The sequence below is a fragment of the Macaca thibetana genome, chromosome 14, assembly GCF_024542745.1.
Source record: "Macaca thibetana thibetana isolate TM-01 chromosome 14, ASM2454274v1, whole genome shotgun sequence".
Classification (NCBI taxonomy): domain Eukaryota; kingdom Metazoa; phylum Chordata; class Mammalia; order Primates; family Cercopithecidae; genus Macaca; species Macaca thibetana.
In genome coordinates this window covers 70,362,446-70,383,147 of record NC_065591.1, presented here as the reverse complement: position 1 = coordinate 70,383,147, position 20,702 = coordinate 70,362,446, and the positions used below count along the sequence as shown (strand labels likewise).

General features: G+C 46.1%; 2 protein-coding genes across 2 annotated transcripts in view; both read left to right on the top strand.

Annotated features, from left to right (window-relative positions):
• KCTD21 (potassium channel tetramerization domain containing 21) overlaps positions 1-20,702 on the top strand; it is a 540,409-nt gene that overhangs the window by 9,459 nt on the left and 510,248 nt on the right. The window lies entirely within an intron of this gene.
• TENM4 (teneurin transmembrane protein 4) overlaps positions 1-20,702 on the top strand; it is a 3,098,737-nt gene that overhangs the window by 3,069,019 nt on the left and 9,016 nt on the right. Inside the window, exons 33-36 of the mRNA XM_050757454.1 lie at positions 588-760; positions 6,356-6,591; positions 10,751-11,047; positions 12,537-14,151. Of these exons, the coding sequence (XP_050613411.1) occupies positions 588-760; positions 6,356-6,591; positions 10,751-11,047; positions 12,537-14,151 (2,321 nt within the window). The remainder of the gene's footprint in view (positions 1-587; positions 761-6,355; positions 6,592-10,750; positions 11,048-12,536; positions 14,152-20,702) is intronic.

Genomic DNA, 20,702 nt, shown 5'->3' with positions numbered 1-20,702 from the left:
ATGGAAGGGGTTGCAACAGGCAAGAGGCCATTTATCTAGCCTGAGTCCTGGTTTGAATTCAGAACCCCCTTTTCCCAGGATGGGTAGAAACCTAGGAAACCCCTGGGTAATAGCTCCCATTTCTAGTGTTTTTTCAGGAAAAACCTGTATAACCAGTTCTTGCGGGTTTTGCAGAGGGTATTCAGGCATCAAGCTTGACTACATCATTTCTGGGGAGTCCCCCATTTCTAAAATTCCGGGTCAGCTGTCTCATTATGGCCACCATCATCTCGCCCCTTCACAATTGAATTCTAGTTTATAGCTGTACTCCTGGGCAGTAGGCTGGTCAGTGGTGTCATCCCCACTGGGTTAGGGAAGGGAGACTCAGAGAGGTCAGTCATTTTCCTGCAGCTGGATGTCAGCAGGTGGAGTCACATCCTGAAATCTATGTACTAGGTCCCATGCAAGAGGTGTGGGAGACATGGGAATGTATGCAGCCAGAAAGAAAAGCAGAGCACAGCAAAACCATGGCATGAGGTAGAATATGCCAAGTTCCAACTAAAGCACCATTATATTTCTACAACTCAGTTCCACCCCTTGGTTTCCAGGTATGACAGCTTTGGCCGCCTGACAAATGTGACCTTCCCTACTGGCCAGGTGAGCAGTTTCCGAAGTGATACAGACAGTTCAGTGCATGTCCAGGTAGAGACCTCCAGCAAGGATGATGTCACCATAACCACCAACCTGTCTGCCTCAGGTGCCTTCTACACACTGCTGCAAGGTAAGTCAGGTGGGGGCCAGGGGACTTTAAGGCAGAGGGGTGGGAAGACCCCTTTGGAGGAGGATGGTACAAGAAATAGGCTGCTGCTGGAGCTGTCCAAGAACAGGAAAGCATTGCAACTCTCTGTATTATCACCTAATTTACAAAATATACTAGCCTGAGTCAAGTAAATTATCTCTCAGAAGCTTCAGAATAATATTTTATTGTCCTATTCTGTTATCAGAACAAAGGGCAGTGAATTCATTAGCTGCTAATCCAGGCGACCTCACTATTCTGCCATCCTAATGACTCCCAGATTAACAGACACACTCACACTGGTGTAGGTGAGGACAAAGGACAAGAATAATTACACGTAATTATGAAAGGGATGTGATTACAGAGAAGTCCTTCCTGAAGCCCAGGTGAGAAGGTTTGTGCCTCTTTTAGGATTTCATAGAAAAGAGACCCTTCTCTGCATTTGTCACATCATCCTGTTATGGGATGGTCTTTTAGCTTCAAGTAAAAAGATTTCACAAGGATGAAATCTTGCTGTTAACTATCAGCCTCAATTGTTCTCGTGGGATGTGGTGACCCAGGTGGGCTTGCAGCTTTGTGGGATTTAGTAAACTTGAAAAGAAGCCATCACCAGGGAAAGCTCTGCTTGATTTTTTCCTGCTCTATGGATGGCTCTTTGTACTTCCAAAGACTTTCACACGAAGCAGTGAAAGGAGCCTCAGGCTAAGAGTCAGAGGCCCAAGTTCTAGTTCTGACTCTGCCACCACATCACCAATGGACCCTTGGTTTCTTCTCCAGAAAAAGAAAGCAAGCTGAAGCTGTGTGGAATGGGGTGAAGCGGTGAGAGGAGCAGGGGTTCTGGGTGGGTGCCAGTTCCCACCTGTGTGAACTGGCTGAAGTCACTCTTCTTCTCTGAGCCTTGGTCTCTGGGGCTGGGAAATGGGGCTGAATTTTAACACCTGCCCCACAGGGCTGCTCAGTCAATCTCTTTAGACAATGTAGTGACTAGCATGAGCCAAGCACATAGTATTACTCAATAAGCAATTCTATTAGATTCATTAATTAATTAGCAAGCAGTTTAACTTACCATAAGAAAATAAATGTATGTTCTTACAACCACTTTTATTCCCAAATTTAGTCCTTTGCCTTTCAAAGAGCTCCAAGAACAATAAAGGTTCTCAAAGAAAGAGAAACCACACACTGGAATTTCTTCCTCACAAAGCACCTTTAACCGTAGTTTTTGAGGAAAACTCAGTGTTTTCGTTTATTCTCACACAATAGTCATCAACAGAAGACTTCTGTGACCAAATATAGGCAGACGTGGGGTTCTCCCCACCATCAAGCAAGGAATCAGCTCTGCAGTGAACACCAGCTGGGTGTCCCCCAACTCAATTCCAGCACTATCTACCTGGAGATAGCCTCACATCCCTCAGCTTGAGGGCTCAGTCCCCAAAACTGCCCCGCCATCCACCGTACTTCAGATACCAGTCACGAATCTGGGCCTCTGGAACTTCTATCTCACTGGCTTCTAGTTGAGGTTTCCTTGACTGCTTCTTTGGGTGTAGTTAATTTACTGGAACAGCTCACAGAACTAGAGAAATACTTATATTTACCAGTTGATCATAAAGGATATAGATGAAGAGATGTGTATGCCAAGATGTAGGGTAAGAGGCATGGAGCTTTCACACCCTCCCCAGGTACATCACCCTCACCCCTCCATGGACTTCCATATGTTCAGTTCCCCAAACCCTGTCTTCTTGGGCCTTTTACAGAGGCTTCATTGGATAGGCATGGTTGACAACCATGTAGAAATGTGATTGGACAAAAATGGTAAGATCTAAACCCAGCAAGGCCCGTCTCTTCGGATTCTTCTTGGCCTCTCTGTGCAGCACTCATTCCTCCCTCCAGGGTATGCAGCAGGATCGCCTCTGAAATGTAGGTCTTATGACCCACAGTCAGATTCGAGTTCTGCCTTGGAGAGGAGGGCAGGAGAAGGTCAGAGAGAGAGGCAGAGATTGTTTCCTAAGGTCTGCTTTTGAGTCCTGAAGTGCCTCAACATTAGAACAAAAGACTATAACAAGGGGTATAGGAGTTATGAGCTGGGAACCATGAATATATAATCATAATGTCACAAATGGGTTGGAACAGACCCCAGGCATTTCTGCTCTGACTGGATGATTGCCAAGCAAAGGTACAACTTCTGAGGCAGCCAAGATCTTGCCTGACCAAGGACTGCAGGACCACCAGTTACTCAGATGTCTTGTCCTTCAGGCCTGTCTTCTTCCCTGTGATTAAGAATTATCCATCCATTCCATACTGCTAAACGGGCTGTGAGTATTTTCCTCAAAGGTTCATGTGGGCTTTCTTATATTTGGGCAACTTTTTAAAATTTGAAAGCGCCACATTCCTCAGTTTTAAAATGTACCATCAATTTAATAACAACTTTTTAGGCAGAGGGAAAAAAGTCACACTGCTCAAAAGGCATACATGGACACATTCCAACTTCAAAAAACATTAAAATGTGAAAAGAAAAAGCACTTCTTGGAATCCAGGAAACATGGTACCTGTTTTTCCTCTTTGGTAGCTCTGCCAAGCTCTTTCCTTCTTGAGTACCAGGCTCAGATGCTCAGTTTTGCAGCTGCCTCACTAGAGTCTTTGTGAAAGTTCTTTCGGTTTCATCTTCTGTTTAAACTGTGGGAAGTAATAAGAACTAGCTGCTAATGAGCAGCGGCCTTGGGAAGTCACAGCCCACATTAAATGGGATCATCTGAGATGGGCCTCTACAGATGCTGTTCCCTCCAAGTCACCATTAATGGACATATGTGGATTCAGCAAGGAGCAGCTTTAAAGGATAAATTGACACAGGCTTTTTCACTGTTCAAAGGCAGAAAAATATAGATTGTCAGTGAATAATGCATAGCAAGTGTGAGGCAGATTTTAGAATTTTGCATGTGTGATAGAGAAAGATGGAGAGAGGAGGGAGTGAGAGAGAGGGGTGCCTATTTGATGCCATTCTAGCGGAAAAGATTCAGTGAGGGTTTCCCATGAAAACCATTGCTTAATAAGTGTCTTTAGTGCTTGACATAGCCTGGAACATAACTAGTTTCGTCCAGCAAAGATTTACTGAGCACATATAATCTTAACAGTGATGATAGCTAACATTTTTGGAGCACTCATTAACTGCAAAGCATATTTTCAGCATTTTACATTAAGCAGTACCTCATAAGGTACCTCATATAGTACCTCATATGCCTAGGAGGTAAGTATTGTTGTCTCTGTTTTCTGAATGAAGGCAGTGAGAGGCACTCAGAGGTTAAGTAGCTTGCCGCAGTCACACACCTAATCGGGTGTTTGGACCCAGACAAACAGGCTTTATAGAACCTATTCTCTTAACTGCCACTCTAAAGACAAGGGGCCCTATATCCAGGACCATGTTCAGCACTAGAGAAGTTCACCATGATATGTATGTGTGTGTGTGTGTGTGTGTGTGTGTGTGTGTGTGAGAGAGAGAGAGAAATGGGATGGTGGAGATAGAGGAGAGACAAGAGACACACATGACAGTGACTAGCACAGTGCCAGGCACATAAAACCAGTGACAGCTAACATTTACATAACACTATATGCCAAGTACAGTTCTCAGCTCTTCATATTCATGATCTCACTCAATCCTCAGAGCATCCTGCAAGGCAGGGTACGATTATTGTCCCAGTGTAGTGATGAAGTACCAGAGGCATGAAAGGTTAAGAATTTGGCCAAGGTCTTACAGCAAGGCAGCCACAGAGCTGGAACCTGAGCCGAAGTAGCCTGGCTCCAAAGCCAAGCTCTTAATCTTTGTGCCATAGTGCCTTTCACAGCACGCACTCAAATATTGGAGAATTTGTTCATTAACGGAGCAGTGACTCCCACACCCCTCAGCTGCGAGACCACTGAGGAGGCCCATAGAGAGGCTGAGGGGTGTACAGGACAGGGAGTCATGTATTCTGGACAGTGGAAGAGGGGAAGCTTCTGGAAAGAGATGACATTTTAGCAGAGCCTGGAGGGAGTCTTAAGCCAGCACTTACTGAAGAGGGGGGCAGTGCAGAGGAAACAGCCAGGGAAGGGCCAGAGACAGGAGAGTGCAGCACAAACCCAGAGACAGTATTTTCATCTATACAAAGCAACTCTATGCGCATTTTACAGCTGAAATCTACTTCTTTCAACAGAAGTTTCATTTAGTTAAAAATCTAAGTTAAAATGTTTTAAATCAAATTTAAAATTTCAAATCATTTCTATGCTTAAATCATGGTCATATGCCCGTGACAATGATTTAAAACGTGTTTATGTTTGGTTTTTTTTTTTTTTTTTTTGGCATTCTGTCAGTGGTTTAAGTGTCAGAGTTATATTTTTCACCTTGTTATAGAGAACATTGTTACCTTAGAGTGTATCAAGAGCCTTAAAACTGTTCAACCTGCCAGGTATGGTGGCTCACACTTACAATCCCAATGCTTTTGGAGGCTAAGGTGGAAGGATTGCTTCAGCCCAGGAGTTCAAGGCCTGCCTGGTCAAATATTGAAACCTAGTCTCTACAAAATATTTTAAAAATTAGCCGCGTGTGGTGCATGCCTATATAGATGCATGCCTATAGTCCTAGCTACTTGGGAGGCTGAGGTTGGAGGACTGCTTGGACCCAGGAGTATGAGGTTACAGTGAGCTATGATCACATTGTACTACTGCACTATAGCCTGGGCAACAGAGCAAGACCCTGTCTCCAGAAAAAAAAAAAAAAAAATTCAACCCTTTGCTCTAGTAATCCTACTTTTAGGAATCTATTTTGATTTGAAAATCTAAAATGAAGATATTGGATATTGATTTATCTGAAAAGTATTTTTGAGGTATAATTCACATAGCATGAAATTTACTCTTTAAAAACATACAATTTATAAAGCTGTGCGATCATCACTATGATCCAATGCTGGAACATGTTTATCACCCCAAAGAGAAATCCCATACCCATTAGCAGCTGCTCCACATTCCCTCTTGCCCCTCAGCCTTTGGCAACCACTGTCTCTAGAGAGTTTTGCCTATTCTGGACATTTCGTGTAAGTGGAGTCAGACAATATGTAGCCTTTTACATCTGACTTCTATTTCACTTAGAATGATGTTTAAACTAAATATATACAGTGGTACTTATAATTCTGAAAAACTGGAATCAAACTGAATATCTATTTGAGGCTTGCTTAAATAACTTATTTTCATACAGTGGGATATTGTATGGTCACTAAGAAAAATGTTTATGAAAAAATATTCAGGAACATGATATAATACAATGATCAGTGAAAAACTCTGTAACTGTTTTAAAACTCTTACCTATTTTAAACTGCAAGGGCATTTGGAAATATCCAAAAATCTACAAATATACAAAATATTTACAATGGTTTTCTTTGGATATTGAGATTCTGCATGGTCTTCTCTATGTATTTTCCTCGTTTTCTTCAGTGATGATATATTGCTTTTACAGTTAAGAAAAGCATCCTTTAAAGTCCCCTCCACTGCCTCTGCTGTCCTCACACCTCCCTCCCTCTTCGATCCTTCTGAGCAGTCTGTGCCTGTCCTCTCCTGCAGACCAAGTCCGGAACAGCTACTACATTGGGGCCGACGGCTCCCTGCGGCTGCTGCTGGCCAACGGCATGGAGGTGGCACTGCAGACCGAGCCCCACTTGCTGGCTGGCACTGTCAACCCCACCGTGGGCAAGAGGAATGTCACACTGCCCATTGACAACGGCCTCAACCTGGTGGAGTGGCGGCAGCGCAAGGAGCAGGCTCGGGGCCAGGTCACTGTCTTCGGGCGCCGGCTGCGGGTGAGCGAGGCCTCTGGAGGAGGCTGTGTCCTGAGGGGAAAGGAGAAGGGTGAATCTGGAGAACTGGTCCCTGTTCTGGAAATTCCCTGGGACCTCAGTTTACTCATCTGCAAAAGGGGGGAACTAAAGCAGGGAACCACGTGTGATCAGAGACCCTTGTATGTCTTTTTAGTTTTGACTTGTAGAAAGACTACTGGCTTTGGTGGTAGATGGGTCTGAGTTGAATTTCCAGCTTATATTATTCCCTGAGTGAGCTTGGACAGATCACCAGTCTTAGAGCCTCAATTTCATCATCTATAAAGTGGGAAGGACAAGACCAATTTTACAAGTTGCTACAAGGATTAGAAGTAATAATATATAAAAAGCCAGGCGTGGTGGCTCACGCCTGTAATCCCACCACTTTGGGAGGCTGAGGCAGGCAGGTCACGAGGTCAGGAGATCGAGACCATCCTGGCTAACATGGTGAAACCCCGTCTCTACTAAAAATACAAAAAAATCAGCTGGGCGTGGTGGTGGGCACCTGTAGTCCCAGCTACTCGGGAGGCTGAGGCAGGAGAATGGTGTGAACCCAGGAGGCGGAGCTTGCAGTGAGCCAAGATCACACCACTGCACTCCAGCCTGGGCAACAAAGCAAGACTCTGTCTCAAAAAAAAAAAAAAAAAAAAAAAAAAAAAAGTAATATATTAAGCGTCTTAGAGTCTGGCTCCTAGCAAGTGGTCAATAATAGCTAGTCTTATTGTTATTGCTATTATTTATTACCATTATTGCTATTACTATTGCTAACATGTCCCAAAATTCAGTTCAGCTATTTAGAACCTAAGCTACATTCTCCAAAATGACCTCACCTGAGCCATCACTGCTGGAGCTGGCATCATGGTCTTACATTCAGAGTGCTTTTGAATATGTGGATGCCCTGAGCCATTTCCTTGTCTGCCTCACATCCCATGTTTCCGTAGAATACAGCCTCTGCCAGGGCCTGAGTGCCCAGCTTCTTTTTCCGCCACCTTGAGAAAGGCAGGTGATGAACAGAGGGAAAGTTAATGAACTAGCCATGGCTTTCAGCATAGCACCTTGCAGGCCACGGGTGCTCAAGAGATACCTGCTGACCTGAAACTAACTACAGAACTGAGCTACATGTTCCTAACATTCCAGAAGTGTCCTCAGAGCAACACAGCTCAGACTCTCTTAAGTCCCCTGCCCTTCAGCAAAGAAAGTTCATTGAAGCCCCTCTTTTATACATGAGACAACCAAGATCCAGAAAGGGTAAACGATTTTTCCAGAGTCTCATAGCGAGGTGTTGGTAAAGACTAGAAAATAGGCCAGGCACAGCAGCTCTTGCCTGTAATCCCAGCACTTTGGGAGGCTAAGGCGAGCAGATTGTTTGAGGTCAGGAGTTCGAGACCAGCCTGGCCAACATGGTGAAACTCCATCTCTACTAAAAATACAAAAAATTAGCCGGGCATGGTGATGGACACCAGTAATCCCAGCTACTCAGGAGGCTGAGGCAGGAGAATTGCTTGAACCTAGGAGGCGGAGGTTGCAGTGAGCTGAGATCGTACCACTGCACTCCAGCCTGGGCAACAAAGCAAGACTCTGTCTCAAAAAAAAAAAAAAACCTAGAAAAATAGGCTCACAGCAGCTACAGAAACATTAAGTGACTTATCCAATATCACACAACTGGCTAAACCAGGCTTCATTTGTTCCCTCAACAGCCAAGAGCTCTAGCAACTATCTACTGTGGGAAACAGCTTTGCAGTAGCTCTCTGAGGAAGGCCTAGCTTTCTTTGTTCTCTGCGGCCTCACTGAGCCCCCGTCTGAATTTGCAGAGACTCCTGCATGCACCTCTGAGGCAGTGTCCTCAGTGGGAAGTTTGACCTGGGTTTGATTCCCGCCTGTGCCGTGTGGAGCCTTGAGCAGCTCCTCTGAGCCTCAGGTGCCTCTGCAGAAACAAGATAATACACTCAACGCACCTAGCCCAGCGCCAATAGACTCCAGGTACTCAATAAATGGCAGCGAGTAGCATGATTAGGATTTCCTCTCTGCTGTGTGAACTGGACCAAAAGTTTCCTAGGCTTTAACTGGTCCCTCTCCCAACCTGAGATTGATGGTGCTGTAGTCAGGTGGCCACGTCCACATGTCCTCCCAAATAAATGGCCACCCACAGTGGTGGCAGGTGGCATTAGAATGTTAGCTGGGTGTGCCTCCCCATAATGGAGCTCATTTTTTATACAACTGGGAACTTTTTTAATAAAGAGGTGAAATAATCTCACTGCCGCCCCTGCCGAGCACAGAACGCATTAGGCGGCTCCCCAGTGAGCTGTTTAATTTTATTAATTTTGCCAAAAAAGGTACAGCTCCCCTTCACTAGAGATCCTCCAGGGATAAAGCGGGGCAGCTGGCTCGGTGGTACCACCCTGAGGGGAGTCATAGGCGGACCTTCCAAAAGATACTTTAAAAAGGCCTCTGTCATTGTTGGTGGCACAGCCCCCGTCTCTTCCTGTGCCCTCTCTGAGAATAACACAGCTTCAGCCTCCAACGCCTCTGAGTTTTCATGGGAATCATCTGCCACACAGTTTCTGCGTCTGCAAGTGTGTCTGATTACCCCAGGGAAGGTAACCTTATTATAACCAGGTCATTCACAGCTAAAGTCAGCATCGTCATTATAAATCTTTATTTTCAAGGCCTTAGGATTTGTATGGGAGAAGGGGGAGACACACACGTCTCTCCTTCCTGGGATATGACCAGGATCATTTGCTGTCATTTAATGGAAATAATTCCAACCATTTATTCAGTACCTTCCATGTGCTTAACACTCCACTGATTTACTAAGTTTCTTCAACCTTCACAACAACTGTTGTTATACAGAGTAAGAAACTGAGACTCGGAGAGGGGATGGCACTTGCCCAAGGTTGATAGAAAAGTTGGTCACAAAGTTGCAGCTAGAATCCTGGTCTTCATTCATAGACCTGGACCCAATTTTTTTAACCACACAGGAATCCAGAGGGCCTTTCATTGCCTCGGTCCACACATGCCATTTTGCATCACATGACCTAATTATCTGCTTTCCTCTTGGGTCTTCTTTACTACTTGTCAACCTTAAGCAACGACTAGTGGAAGAGACAGAAAATGTGCCCAAATGTCCCATAAGGCCAGACACCAATTAGCAGGAACCAGTATTTTCACTCCAGAATACCTGGCAATGTTTCAGGGACCACCAATGCCTACAGGGCAAATCCAAATACAGAAACAGGCCCCTGAAGTATATTTCTTTATTAAAATATAAAAACCCTGACTTACCACTATGTCTGTAGGAGCCCTGTCCTTCTGACTCTGAAAGGAAATTGAAGTGTGTGCTGACCTAGCAGCCCAGGTGGAGTTTATACAAAGCACTCCCGATCCTGAAGGCAGGAGCAAAGTGCCTCAAAGCCAGGACTGTGTCCCCATTCAGCCCACAGCCAAAAGAGCCACCCTAGTGACAAACGCTCACCGCCTCCCAGCACCTCGGGGAAAATGTCAGGTACTGACTCTGGCAATCAAGAAGCCCTGATTGTCGTGGCAAGGCAGGAGACACCCCAGAGGGGCTGGGAAGTCCAGAGCCCCCAGAAGGCCAAGAATTGCTCAGAGGACCACTGAGTGTTTGGTGGCACGTTGTACGGGTGAGAGCGAAGTGCAGACTCCATCACTCACCAGCCACAAGATCCAGGGTGAATCCATTCACCTCCCTGAGCTTTGGTGTCCTCGGTGTCTGGTGTGGAGCAGATGGGTCAGTTTATTTGCTGGGCTCACTTGGTAGGTCTCTTTTCAGCAGGGAGTCAAGAAGGATCTGCCTTTTAAAATGTGTCCTCATTAGAAGAATCGCATTAGAAAACATGCAGATCCTCTTTGGTCACAGCTACTGATTTCGCAACATAGGCATCGTCTTCATCCTCACAACAGCCCTGTGCAATTGGCATTATTGTCCCCATTTTACAGGTGAGGAAACTTCACAGAGCTGACGAATGACAGAGCCAGGATTCAAACCCATGTCTGTTGCTGCGCAGGACCTGTGCTCCCTCCTCTACTCAAGAGCTTCCCAGCAGAGCTGAGAGCCACGTGGACCATCAGACCAAAGTTCTCATGGTCCAGATTAATGTTCTCTCTCCTTCCAATCTTTCTCCAGGTTCACAACCGAAATCTCCTGTCTCTGGATTTTGACCGTGTAACACGCACAGAGAAGATCTATGATGACCACCGCAAGTTCACCCTTCGGATTCTGTACGACCAGGCGGGGCGGCCCAGCCTCTGGTCACCCAGCAGCAGGCTGAATGGTGTCAATGTGACATACTCCCCTGGGGGTCACATTGCTGGCATCCAGAGAGGCATCATGTCCGAAAGAATGGAATACGACCAGGCGGGCCGCATCATATCCAGGATCTTCGCTGATGGGAAAACATGGAGCTACACGTACTTAGAGAAGGCAGGTGTCTGTCTCCCTGCATCACTGGCCTTGCCATGCAGAAGGCCAAGCGTTCATGGCCAAGCCCCGCCTGGTGGCCTCAGTGGGCTATATCTGACCCATGTCTCTGAAAGGAAATGTTCAGGAAAATCTGCCACAGAGGGCAGGGGGTCCCAAGAGGCATCTAGATGGATCATGGAGATGGCATGGCAGGTGGTGGTCCTAGGGCAGGAGAACATGAAAGACCTGCCTGATAGAGTAGAGGCCCAAACACTCACTGGACTTGCAGAGCAGGACTCACGGTTCAGACCCAGGCCAAGGGTCTGCTCCCAGGTCTAGGGCATGTGGTACAATCCAGTTGTGGAGAACCAGGCAGAAGCCTAGGGATCAGTACTTAGGCAGGAGGCACTGAGCTTCAAGTGCTGGACATGGCCTTAGTAAGTCTATTCTGCTATAGGGTCAGAACTCATTTCATCCCAGGGGTAGGAATCAGAAATGACCTAAAATCAAAAGTTGGTCTCAAATAGGAGAAAATGGTAGCTTTTCAGCATAAAGCCTTTAGGCCTATTATCTGCTGTTCTTTTCCTGAGAACAAGTGCACTGCATGCCCCAGTTCTGGTATCCAGATCCCTGCTTTGTTTCCTGACCCTGGTGACCCATCCAGGGCCTACACTGTGCTTGCTCTGAGGTGAGTCTCCTCTACACACTGGGTGAGTATCCCCAAAAGTGACGTTCTGTGCTAGTACTAAGAGAGAGACCTTGGAGGTCATCCAACATACTGAAAACCCAAACCCAGAGAGGAGAGGAACTGTCCCAGGGCCACACAAGGAGTCCATTGTTAGAAACCGGCTTCTCCCATTCCCATCACAGCCTGCCCTACCCCAGGGTAGGCGTATGACCTGTCATTGTGCAAAGCCTTAAATGCCCTTCTCAAATATGGTCTTCATGCTGCAAGCCACAGGGAGTCAGCAGAAACTGTTTAGCAGGTAAAATAAATTGTCACACTGTGTTTGGGGGAGCTTATTCTTGCCTGAGTAGGAAGATTGGTTTGAGAAGTCCGGGGCAAGGAAGCCAGACTGCCTTACACACTTCAGGCCAAAGCTTCTCGACCATTCTCACACCCCACCACACACAAAAGTAACCAGGCCTATACTGCACAAAGGGGCAAACGCACGAGGCTGCTCACCATAGGACAGCAAATGGCCTGAGTACCTGGCCCCAGGTAGGTTACAGATGTGCCTAGGCCCCAGGTGGGTTACAGATGTGCTAAGGTTAAAGGTGTGCTAAGATGAGACTGAGAGAAAGCCTCATCTTGGCACATCTGTAACATATTTGCAGTATCCTGTGGCACTCCTGTTGGAAAGCTCTGGTTGGAGCACAACTCAAGAGAACCATGGAAACTCAGGATTCTCCTTGGACATTCATTCCTTCCCTTTAAGTCTCGAGTATGTAGAGCTACCCTTTCTCCTCACCACCCTCCTCTCATCTCTTGGTTTTCCTCTCCCTCCAGTCCATGGTGCTGCTACTACACAGCCAGAGGCAGTATATCTTTGAGTTCGACAAGAATGACCGCCTCTCTTCTGTGACGATGCCCAACGTGGCACGGCAGACACTAGAGACCATCCGCTCAGTGGGCTACTACAGAAACATCTATCAGCCCCCTGAGGGCAATGCCTCAGTCATACAGGACTTCACTGAGGATGGGCACCTCCTCCACACCTTCTACCTGGGCACTGGCCGCAGGGTGATATACAAGTATGGCAAACTGTCGAAGCTGGCGGAGACACTGTACGACACCACCAAGGTCAGTTTCACTTATGACGAGACGGCAGGCATGCTGAAGACCATCAACCTACAGAACGAGGGCTTCACCTGCACCATCCGCTACCGTCAGATTGGGCCCCTGATCGACCGGCAGATCTTCCGCTTCACCGAGGAAGGCATGGTCAATGCCCGTTTTGACTACAACTATGACAACAGCTTCCGGGTGACCAGCATGCAGGCTGTGATCAACGAGACCCCACTGCCCATTGATCTCTATCGCTATGATGATGTGTCAGGCAAGACAGAGCAGTTTGGGAAGTTTGGTGTCATCTACTATGACATTAACCAGATAATCACCACAGCTGTCATGACCCACACCAAGCATTTTGATGCATATGGCAGGATGAAGGAAGTGCAGTATGAGATCTTCCGCTCGCTCATGTACTGGATGACCGTCCAGTATGATAACATGGGGCGAGTAGTGAAGAAGGAGCTGAAGGTGGGACCCTACGCCAATACCACCCGCTACTCCTATGAGTACGATGCTGACGGCCAGCTGCAGACAGTCTCCATCAATGACAAGCCACTCTGGCGCTACAGCTATGACCTCAATGGAAACCTGCACTTACTGAGCCCTGGGAACAGTGCACGGCTCACACCGCTACGGTACGACCTCCGCGACCGCATCACTCGGCTGGGTGACGTGCAATACAAGATGGACGAGGATGGCTTCCTGAGGCAGCGTGGCGGTGATATCTTTGAGTACAACTCAGCTGGCCTACTCATCAAGGCCTACAACCGGGCTGGCGGCTGGAGTGTCAGGTACCGCTACGACGGCCTGGGGCGGCGGGTGTCCAGCAAAAGCAGCCACGGCCACCACCTGCAGTTCTTCTATGCAGACCTGACCAACCCCACCAAGGTCACCCACCTCTACAACCACTCCAGCTCTGAGATCACCTCCCTCTACTACGACTTGCAAGGACACCTCTTTGCCATGGAGCTGAGCAGTGGTGACGAGTTTTACATCGCTTGTGACAACATCGGGACCCCTCTTGCTGTCTTTAGTGGAACGGGTTTGATGATCAAGCAAATCCTGTACACAGCCTATGGGGAGATCTACATGGATACCAACCCCAACTTTCAGATCATCATAGGCTACCATGGTGGCCTCTATGATCCACTCACCAAGCTTGTCCACATGGGCCGGCGAGATTATGATGTGCTGGCCGGACGCTGGACTAGCCCAGACCACGAGCTGTGGCAGCACCTTAGTAGCAGCAACATCATGCCTTTTAATCTCTATATGTTCAAAAACAACAACCCCATCAGCAACTCTCAGGACATCAAGTGCTTCATGACAGGTAAGGACCACGGCTCACTCAGGGCAGGACCCCACAAAGTGCTCTTACTACCTAACAAGACTTAGTCTTCTTTGAGAAAGGTGGTGTAAGGTGACAGGAAACACTGACTTTCTCTTAGAGCAGCGTTTTCCGAAGTCCATTTGAAGAAACACTAGTTCAGAAAATACTCTGGAAAAATAGTTCCAGCATCAAATAAATTTGTCAGGGTCACCATCATTATTACATTTTCATAGCACATTTCGGTGTATGATAAGCTCTGGGAAGTGCGATAAAAGTGAACTATTTAATATATTTGCCCGCTATTTCTCAAACTTATTTGACTGTGAAAGCCCCTTTTTCACCATGAAATCCTAATATCTCATTGGATACATCCCATGGATTGCACTTTAGGAGTTTCTGACACACAAATCAAACTGCTTATGAGTCCTTGACTGGGTTAAGGTATGGCTTTAAAAAAAAAAAATTAGTTGTCAATCTGAGATAATGTAAGAACAGAGTGAAGGATGCACCATTTTGAAGCTATGACATGTTACAAAAATTATTTAACTGCCCTGAATTCCAGTTTCCTGATATGTAAATTGAAGTTAGAATATCTACCTATAAGTTAAATATGTGTATTATAAACCCTAGAGAAATCACTAAAAAGATAAAAACTAAAAAAAGAATCCTAGCTAATAAGTCAACAGTGGAGACAAAATGGAAGACTAAGAAAATAATCCAAAGAGGGCAGGAAAAGAGGGGAAACAAGGATAAGGAACACATGGAACAAGAGAAACTAACACCTACCTTCTAGGGTGGTTGCAAGGGTGAAATGAAATACTTCATGAGGTTCCTAGCACAGTGCCTAGCTCATGTGGGTTCCGTTTCCTTTACCCTCTGACTTGAAAAGTGAGGTCTGCCTTCCACTAGCATGAAAGCAACTTGAATATAAAGTGTCCCAGGGTCCCACAAGCAGGGATGTCTCCAGCAACCACAGCCCTCCCAGTCCCAGGTTAGCCACAGAGGCCCCCAACCCCACAGAGAGTGGGTGGGGGTTTGGGTAAAGCCCACACTTTTTACATAAGAGAGTTTGTGGTAGGCAAAAATTGGGCACATCCCAACTTGCAAAGCCAGTAGTCTCTCCCCTCTTTTGTCTTGCAATTCAGTCCTCTTGCCCTCTTTTATGGCAGTTTCCTTCATCCTACCACTGCCTCTTCTGTGCAGCCACTGTTTCAGGCATTGGGGATAGAAAGATGATCCCTACATTCCAGGAATTTTCACTGTAAGGGGAGAGACAGGCAACTGCTGTCAAGAGGGGAGGGCCATGGCAAAGGTTTGCACAGATGCCCCTTGAAGCACAGAGGAGGAGCCACCTGCTCTGCCCAGGGCATTCTGGGAAGTCTTCACAAAGTAGCTTACATTTGAGGCCAGCTCCTGAGTGAGTGTTCACCAGATAATGGGGGAGAAAGACATTCCAGAGAGAGAAGGCAGCACATATAATACAAAAGTGTAGAGGGGCAACATGACAGCTCACGTGAATACTCCTTACAGACATGGCTTCCCGGCTCCCAAACTTGGTAGCCCCCACCTGGAACCTATTTCTGCTGACAGCAGTAGAAGAATTCCTTTTTCAAGAAGAGTTCCACATTGTCACACGTTGAGAGCAGGCATCCCAAGCATAGGAAAGAGGGGAGAACAGCATCCTAAGCATAGGAAAGAAGGGAGAACAAGGTGGTGGACAGGTGTGATGAAAACAGACTTGGGGCCTATGGATAAACATGAATATCCTAACAATGTTTCACAGCCTTCATCATGCTCAACTTGGCTGCTAGTTCTAGAGAAACTTGACAGATTGAGATGACATTTCCATTACATCTGTCTGCATTAAGCACACCCCCTGCCTCACCCTCCAGTGAGTTTCCTGTGAGATGTCTTGGCAGGTTACTGTAGCTGAAAAAAATATGGTGAAATAGGAAACATACTTTTCTATCAAAAAAAAAATCATTGCATCTTGCCAAAATATTACTCCCTCCCCGCTTTTTCTTTGTATACCACCATATACATATGGTCTCCTTCCAGAATAGCACTAACATAACTAACTCTCTATGCTATCTGGCACTTGGCAGATATGCTCTCCTTTAAACTTTGCAACAACCGTGAGATCACCATCATTATCTCCATTCTGCAGATGAGACTCCAAATGTCATCTGAGGCTCTAGTGAAGGGTTTGTCCAGAGTCACACAGATGTAGACCATGGAGCTAGGACTCTAATCCAGGGCTCTCCGACTCCAGAACACCTTCCACTACAATCATGCTGGCCTCCAAATCCAGCTTTTAACAAAGCAACCAACCACCAAGGGGCACCTAACATTTTCAGTTTGGGTTCCATATTCTAGTCAGTTAAATCCAGCAAAGAGTATATTATTTATACTTACTCCTTGCCAAACCTGTACTAAGGATCCAGAGAGGAGTAAGGTATAATACCCACCTTCATAGATCACAGGGTCCAAGACAGCTTTTCTCAAATTTCTTTGCCTATGAACCCACCATAAGAAAAAGATTTTATGTTGCAATAAAACACTAAGACAAAAGGTTTGCAAAAGAATACTTAAGTGTGATGCACTCATTTTCTAATTTAGTCTGTTCCATTTCAATAAAAATGCTGGTCATGATTCACAAAATTGATTTTACTACATAGTGGGTCATATCCTACATTTGAAAACCCATGGTGTGCAAAGAAGAGATTTCATATAAGCAGTTAAGTTTTTTAGCAAATTTGAAAAGATTTACAATCACGAATAAAAACCAAGATACTATTACTTCTCGCTAAACCTTTCCTCTTAGCATCCAGGTAGACTACATGCATCTTCATTCACATTCAGCAACAACAACAACAACAAAATTCTTTTTTTTTTCCAACAATTTCTTCAAGTGTCCTGAGATATATTCCAGCGAGATAGGCTTAGGTCACAGGACAATCCCTGAAGCACTTACTGTGGCTGGAGGGAAAGAATGCACTGATTGGCTTAGCCTAGGTCACATGCTAACCCCTTAGGTGGAGTCAACTTCCCTATAATTACACTAATACTCCAGAAAGGAAAGAGAAGGCAGAATGGGCTGCTGGGAAGGCAACCAAAAGATGTCCACTACCAGTATACCATGTACATCATTGCAGTCTATCTTCACTTGATGCTTGTGAGGTGGGATCACTGACCCCATTTACAAAGGGGAAAAGTGAGGTTCTGAGGTTCAGAGAGCTAAAGTAACTGGCCCACTAAGAAGTGGCAAGGCTGGATTAGAGCTCTGCTCTGATTCCAAAACCCTCATTCTTGGATTCAAATATACTTTGTAAAGAACAAAACCACACATATGAAAGAGATTATTGGTTGGGTGTGGGGGCTCACACTTGTAATCCCAACACTTTGGGAGGCCGAGGTGGGCAGATCACTTGAGGTCAGGAGTTCAAGACCACCCTGGCCAATATGGTGAAATCCTGTCTCTACTAAAAATACAAAACTTAGCTGGGAGTGGTGGTGTACACCTGTAATCCCAACTACTTGGGAGGCTGAGGCAGGAGGATTGCTTCAACCTGGAATGCAGAGGTTGCAGTGAGTCAAGATTGTGCCACTGCACTCCAGCCTGGGTAACAGTGAGACCCTGTCGAAAAAAAAAGGAAAGAAAGAAAGAGAGAGAGAGAGAAAGAGAGAGAGAAAGGAAGGGAAGGAGGGAGGGAGGGAGGGAGGGGAGGGATTATTTTTGCCTACATTTCATCACTCCCCTGTGACAACACCAAACTCTGGGATGGATGAGTGAAGAGGAATTTTTTCACTTGAGGGAAATATCTACTTCTGATATGGTAAGAAGGAAGAGTAAAATTCCCAGCTCTTCAGAGGAGCACTGAAGAAAAACTTATGAATAAATTCATTTTCAGCATTTTTCCTAAAGGCATAATAGGGAAGTTTTCCACTTTCCATCACTTGTAATTAAGGCCCAGGCCTCTTCTCAGCCCCCTAGTTTCCTGAGAATTTGCAGTATTCCTTATAGAAGCTTTCCTTTGCAACTACAAATTCAGATGCAAGTTCTTAGCCTCAGGCAAAATGGCTTTATAGGGCATTTTTCCCTCCTGTTCTGTTTGTTTTAATTTCCCAAAGAACCATCTGCCACGATTTATAGAATCAAAGACTCTTAAAAACTCAGTGAGAAGAGGGACTTTGAAGAAAAGTTAGTCCAAGCTCCTTCTGTTAGAGAGGAGAAAATGGAGGTCCTGGGATGTGGAAGCATGGGTTGGGGGAAAATAGAGAAAATCTTCTGTGAGTGGGCACTGAGCTGTATTCTTCAAAATACATTAACTCTGCCAGGCACAGTGGCTCACATCTGTAATCCCAGTACTTTGGGAGGCCAAGACAGGCAGATTGCTTAGACTGGGGGCGCCAAACCAGCCTGGGCAACATAGCGAGACCCCATATCTACAAAAAATTAGCTAGGCATGATGGCACGCCTGTGGTCCTGGCTACTCTGGAGGCTGAGGTGGGAGAATCTCTTTAACCCATGCCACTCAACTCCAGCCTGGGTGACAGAGCAAGATCCTATCTCAAAAAAAGTTAAAATATATTAAATCCAGTAATTTATGTATAAGCTTAGAATAGCTCCTACCACACGATAACTGCCACCAAACGGTAACACTTTGTACTCTTCTCCATAAAAGTATGGTTAAAACCATTTCTACTGTCACTATTCAGATAAGGAAACAAAATCTCGAAGAAGTTAAGTAAACTGTCCAAGTTCACACAGTTTGTAAGTTGGGCAGCCAGAATTTGGATCTGGGTTTGTCTTGCTTCAACTACCATGTTCTTTCCTTTCTTTGATTTTGCCTACTAAGGCTGAAACGAGTAGAACGAAGCTCCAAAATTCCCTTTCTACCACTACTCCATCTCGGCACCACCAAGTTGCACACTCGGGAGAGGGGGCCCCGGACGACCTGAAAACAAAACAAAAACAAAGGCAAACATGAGGTTCTTGAATGGGATAGCAACATAGGACCCAGTGGTGACAGGGACACAGGTCACTCCCACCAATAGGATGAACTCAGTGGGTGGCAGGTAGCAATTTTGCCTAAACTTACCTATGTCTTAGTCTGTTTTATGCTGCCATAGAGGAATACCTGAGCATGGGTAATTTATAAGGAAAATAGACTCATGGGTAATTTATAAGGAACTAAGCTCACAGTTCTGAAGGTGGTATAAGCATGGCACCCGCATCTGCTCAGTGTCAGGAAGCTTTTATTCATAGTGGAAGGCAAGGGGAGCCAGTGTGACCATGGCAAGAGAGGTAGCAAGAGAGAAGGGAGGGGTGCCATGCCCTTTTAAACAACCAGCTCTTGCATGAACTAATAGAGCAAGAATTCACTCATTACCTCAGGGAGGGCACCACGCCATTCATGAAGGATCTGCCCTCATGACCCAAACTCCTCCCACTAGGCCACCTCCAATATTGGGGATCAAATTTCACCATGAGATTTGGAGGGGACAAATATTCAAACTCTATCATCCTAGAAACTAAACAGGACCTCTGTGATCAGGGTTCTGTCTCTACTGGAAAGAAGCCAAAATCAGGCTTGGCTCTGAGGCTCAACTCAAAATCCTGCCTCCCCAAGACTTTGGATTCTTAGTCTCTGATCGACATCTGCTTTGGCATCTTCAGCTATGCCTTTTCAAGGAAGGCTGAGCCATGCTGGGACACGGGCTGTCTGTCTGTCTGTCTGTCTGTCTGTCTCCCTCTGGCCCTAGTTCACCTCCCACCTGCCATCTGAGGCTCTTCTTGCTCCAGCCACAGTCGTCCTTTCTGGCTGAGCTGCTCTCTGGTTACCTGAACACTCCCTGCACCCACACCTTCCCTCTCTAGGCCTTGCCTTGTACAGTCATCTTTGCCTGAAGTGCCCACTTCATCTCTGCCAGTGCCTGACAAAAATGGCACAGCTTTCAGTGTCTGGCTTAAATGCCACCTTCTGCATGTGGTCTTGTCAGCCTGTCTAAACGAAAGACTTCCACCTTCCTCTAATCTTTCCTTGTATCAAAGTTATTCATTCCCATGTCTCATCTCTCCTTCAGAGTTGTGAGTATGTGAGATGAGGGTCTGAATGGCACAGTCCTGGGCACATAGAAGACACTCAGCAATAGTGGGCCAGGTGACTGGTCCTCTTCATTTCCTCATGTCTTGGCTTCCTGATTCCATTCTCCAGTGAGCCAGATGTTCATGGCAAAATCCTGTCTATCCCCACACCTAATAATTAGTGACCCCAAGGAATGTTATAAAATCAATTATTCCCATGCCTATGGGACTCGATCCCCAAGCCCAGTGTAAAGACTAGAAAATGAAGGGCGCCGGGTACGGTGGCTCACACCTGTGATCCCAGCACTTTGCAGGCCGAGGCAGGTGGATCACAAGGTCAGGAGTTCAAGACCAGCCTGGCCAAGATGGTGAAACCCCATCTCTACTAAAAATACAAAAATTAACTGGGCATGGGGGCGGGTGCCTGTAATCCCAGCTACTCAGGAGGCTGACACAGGGAATT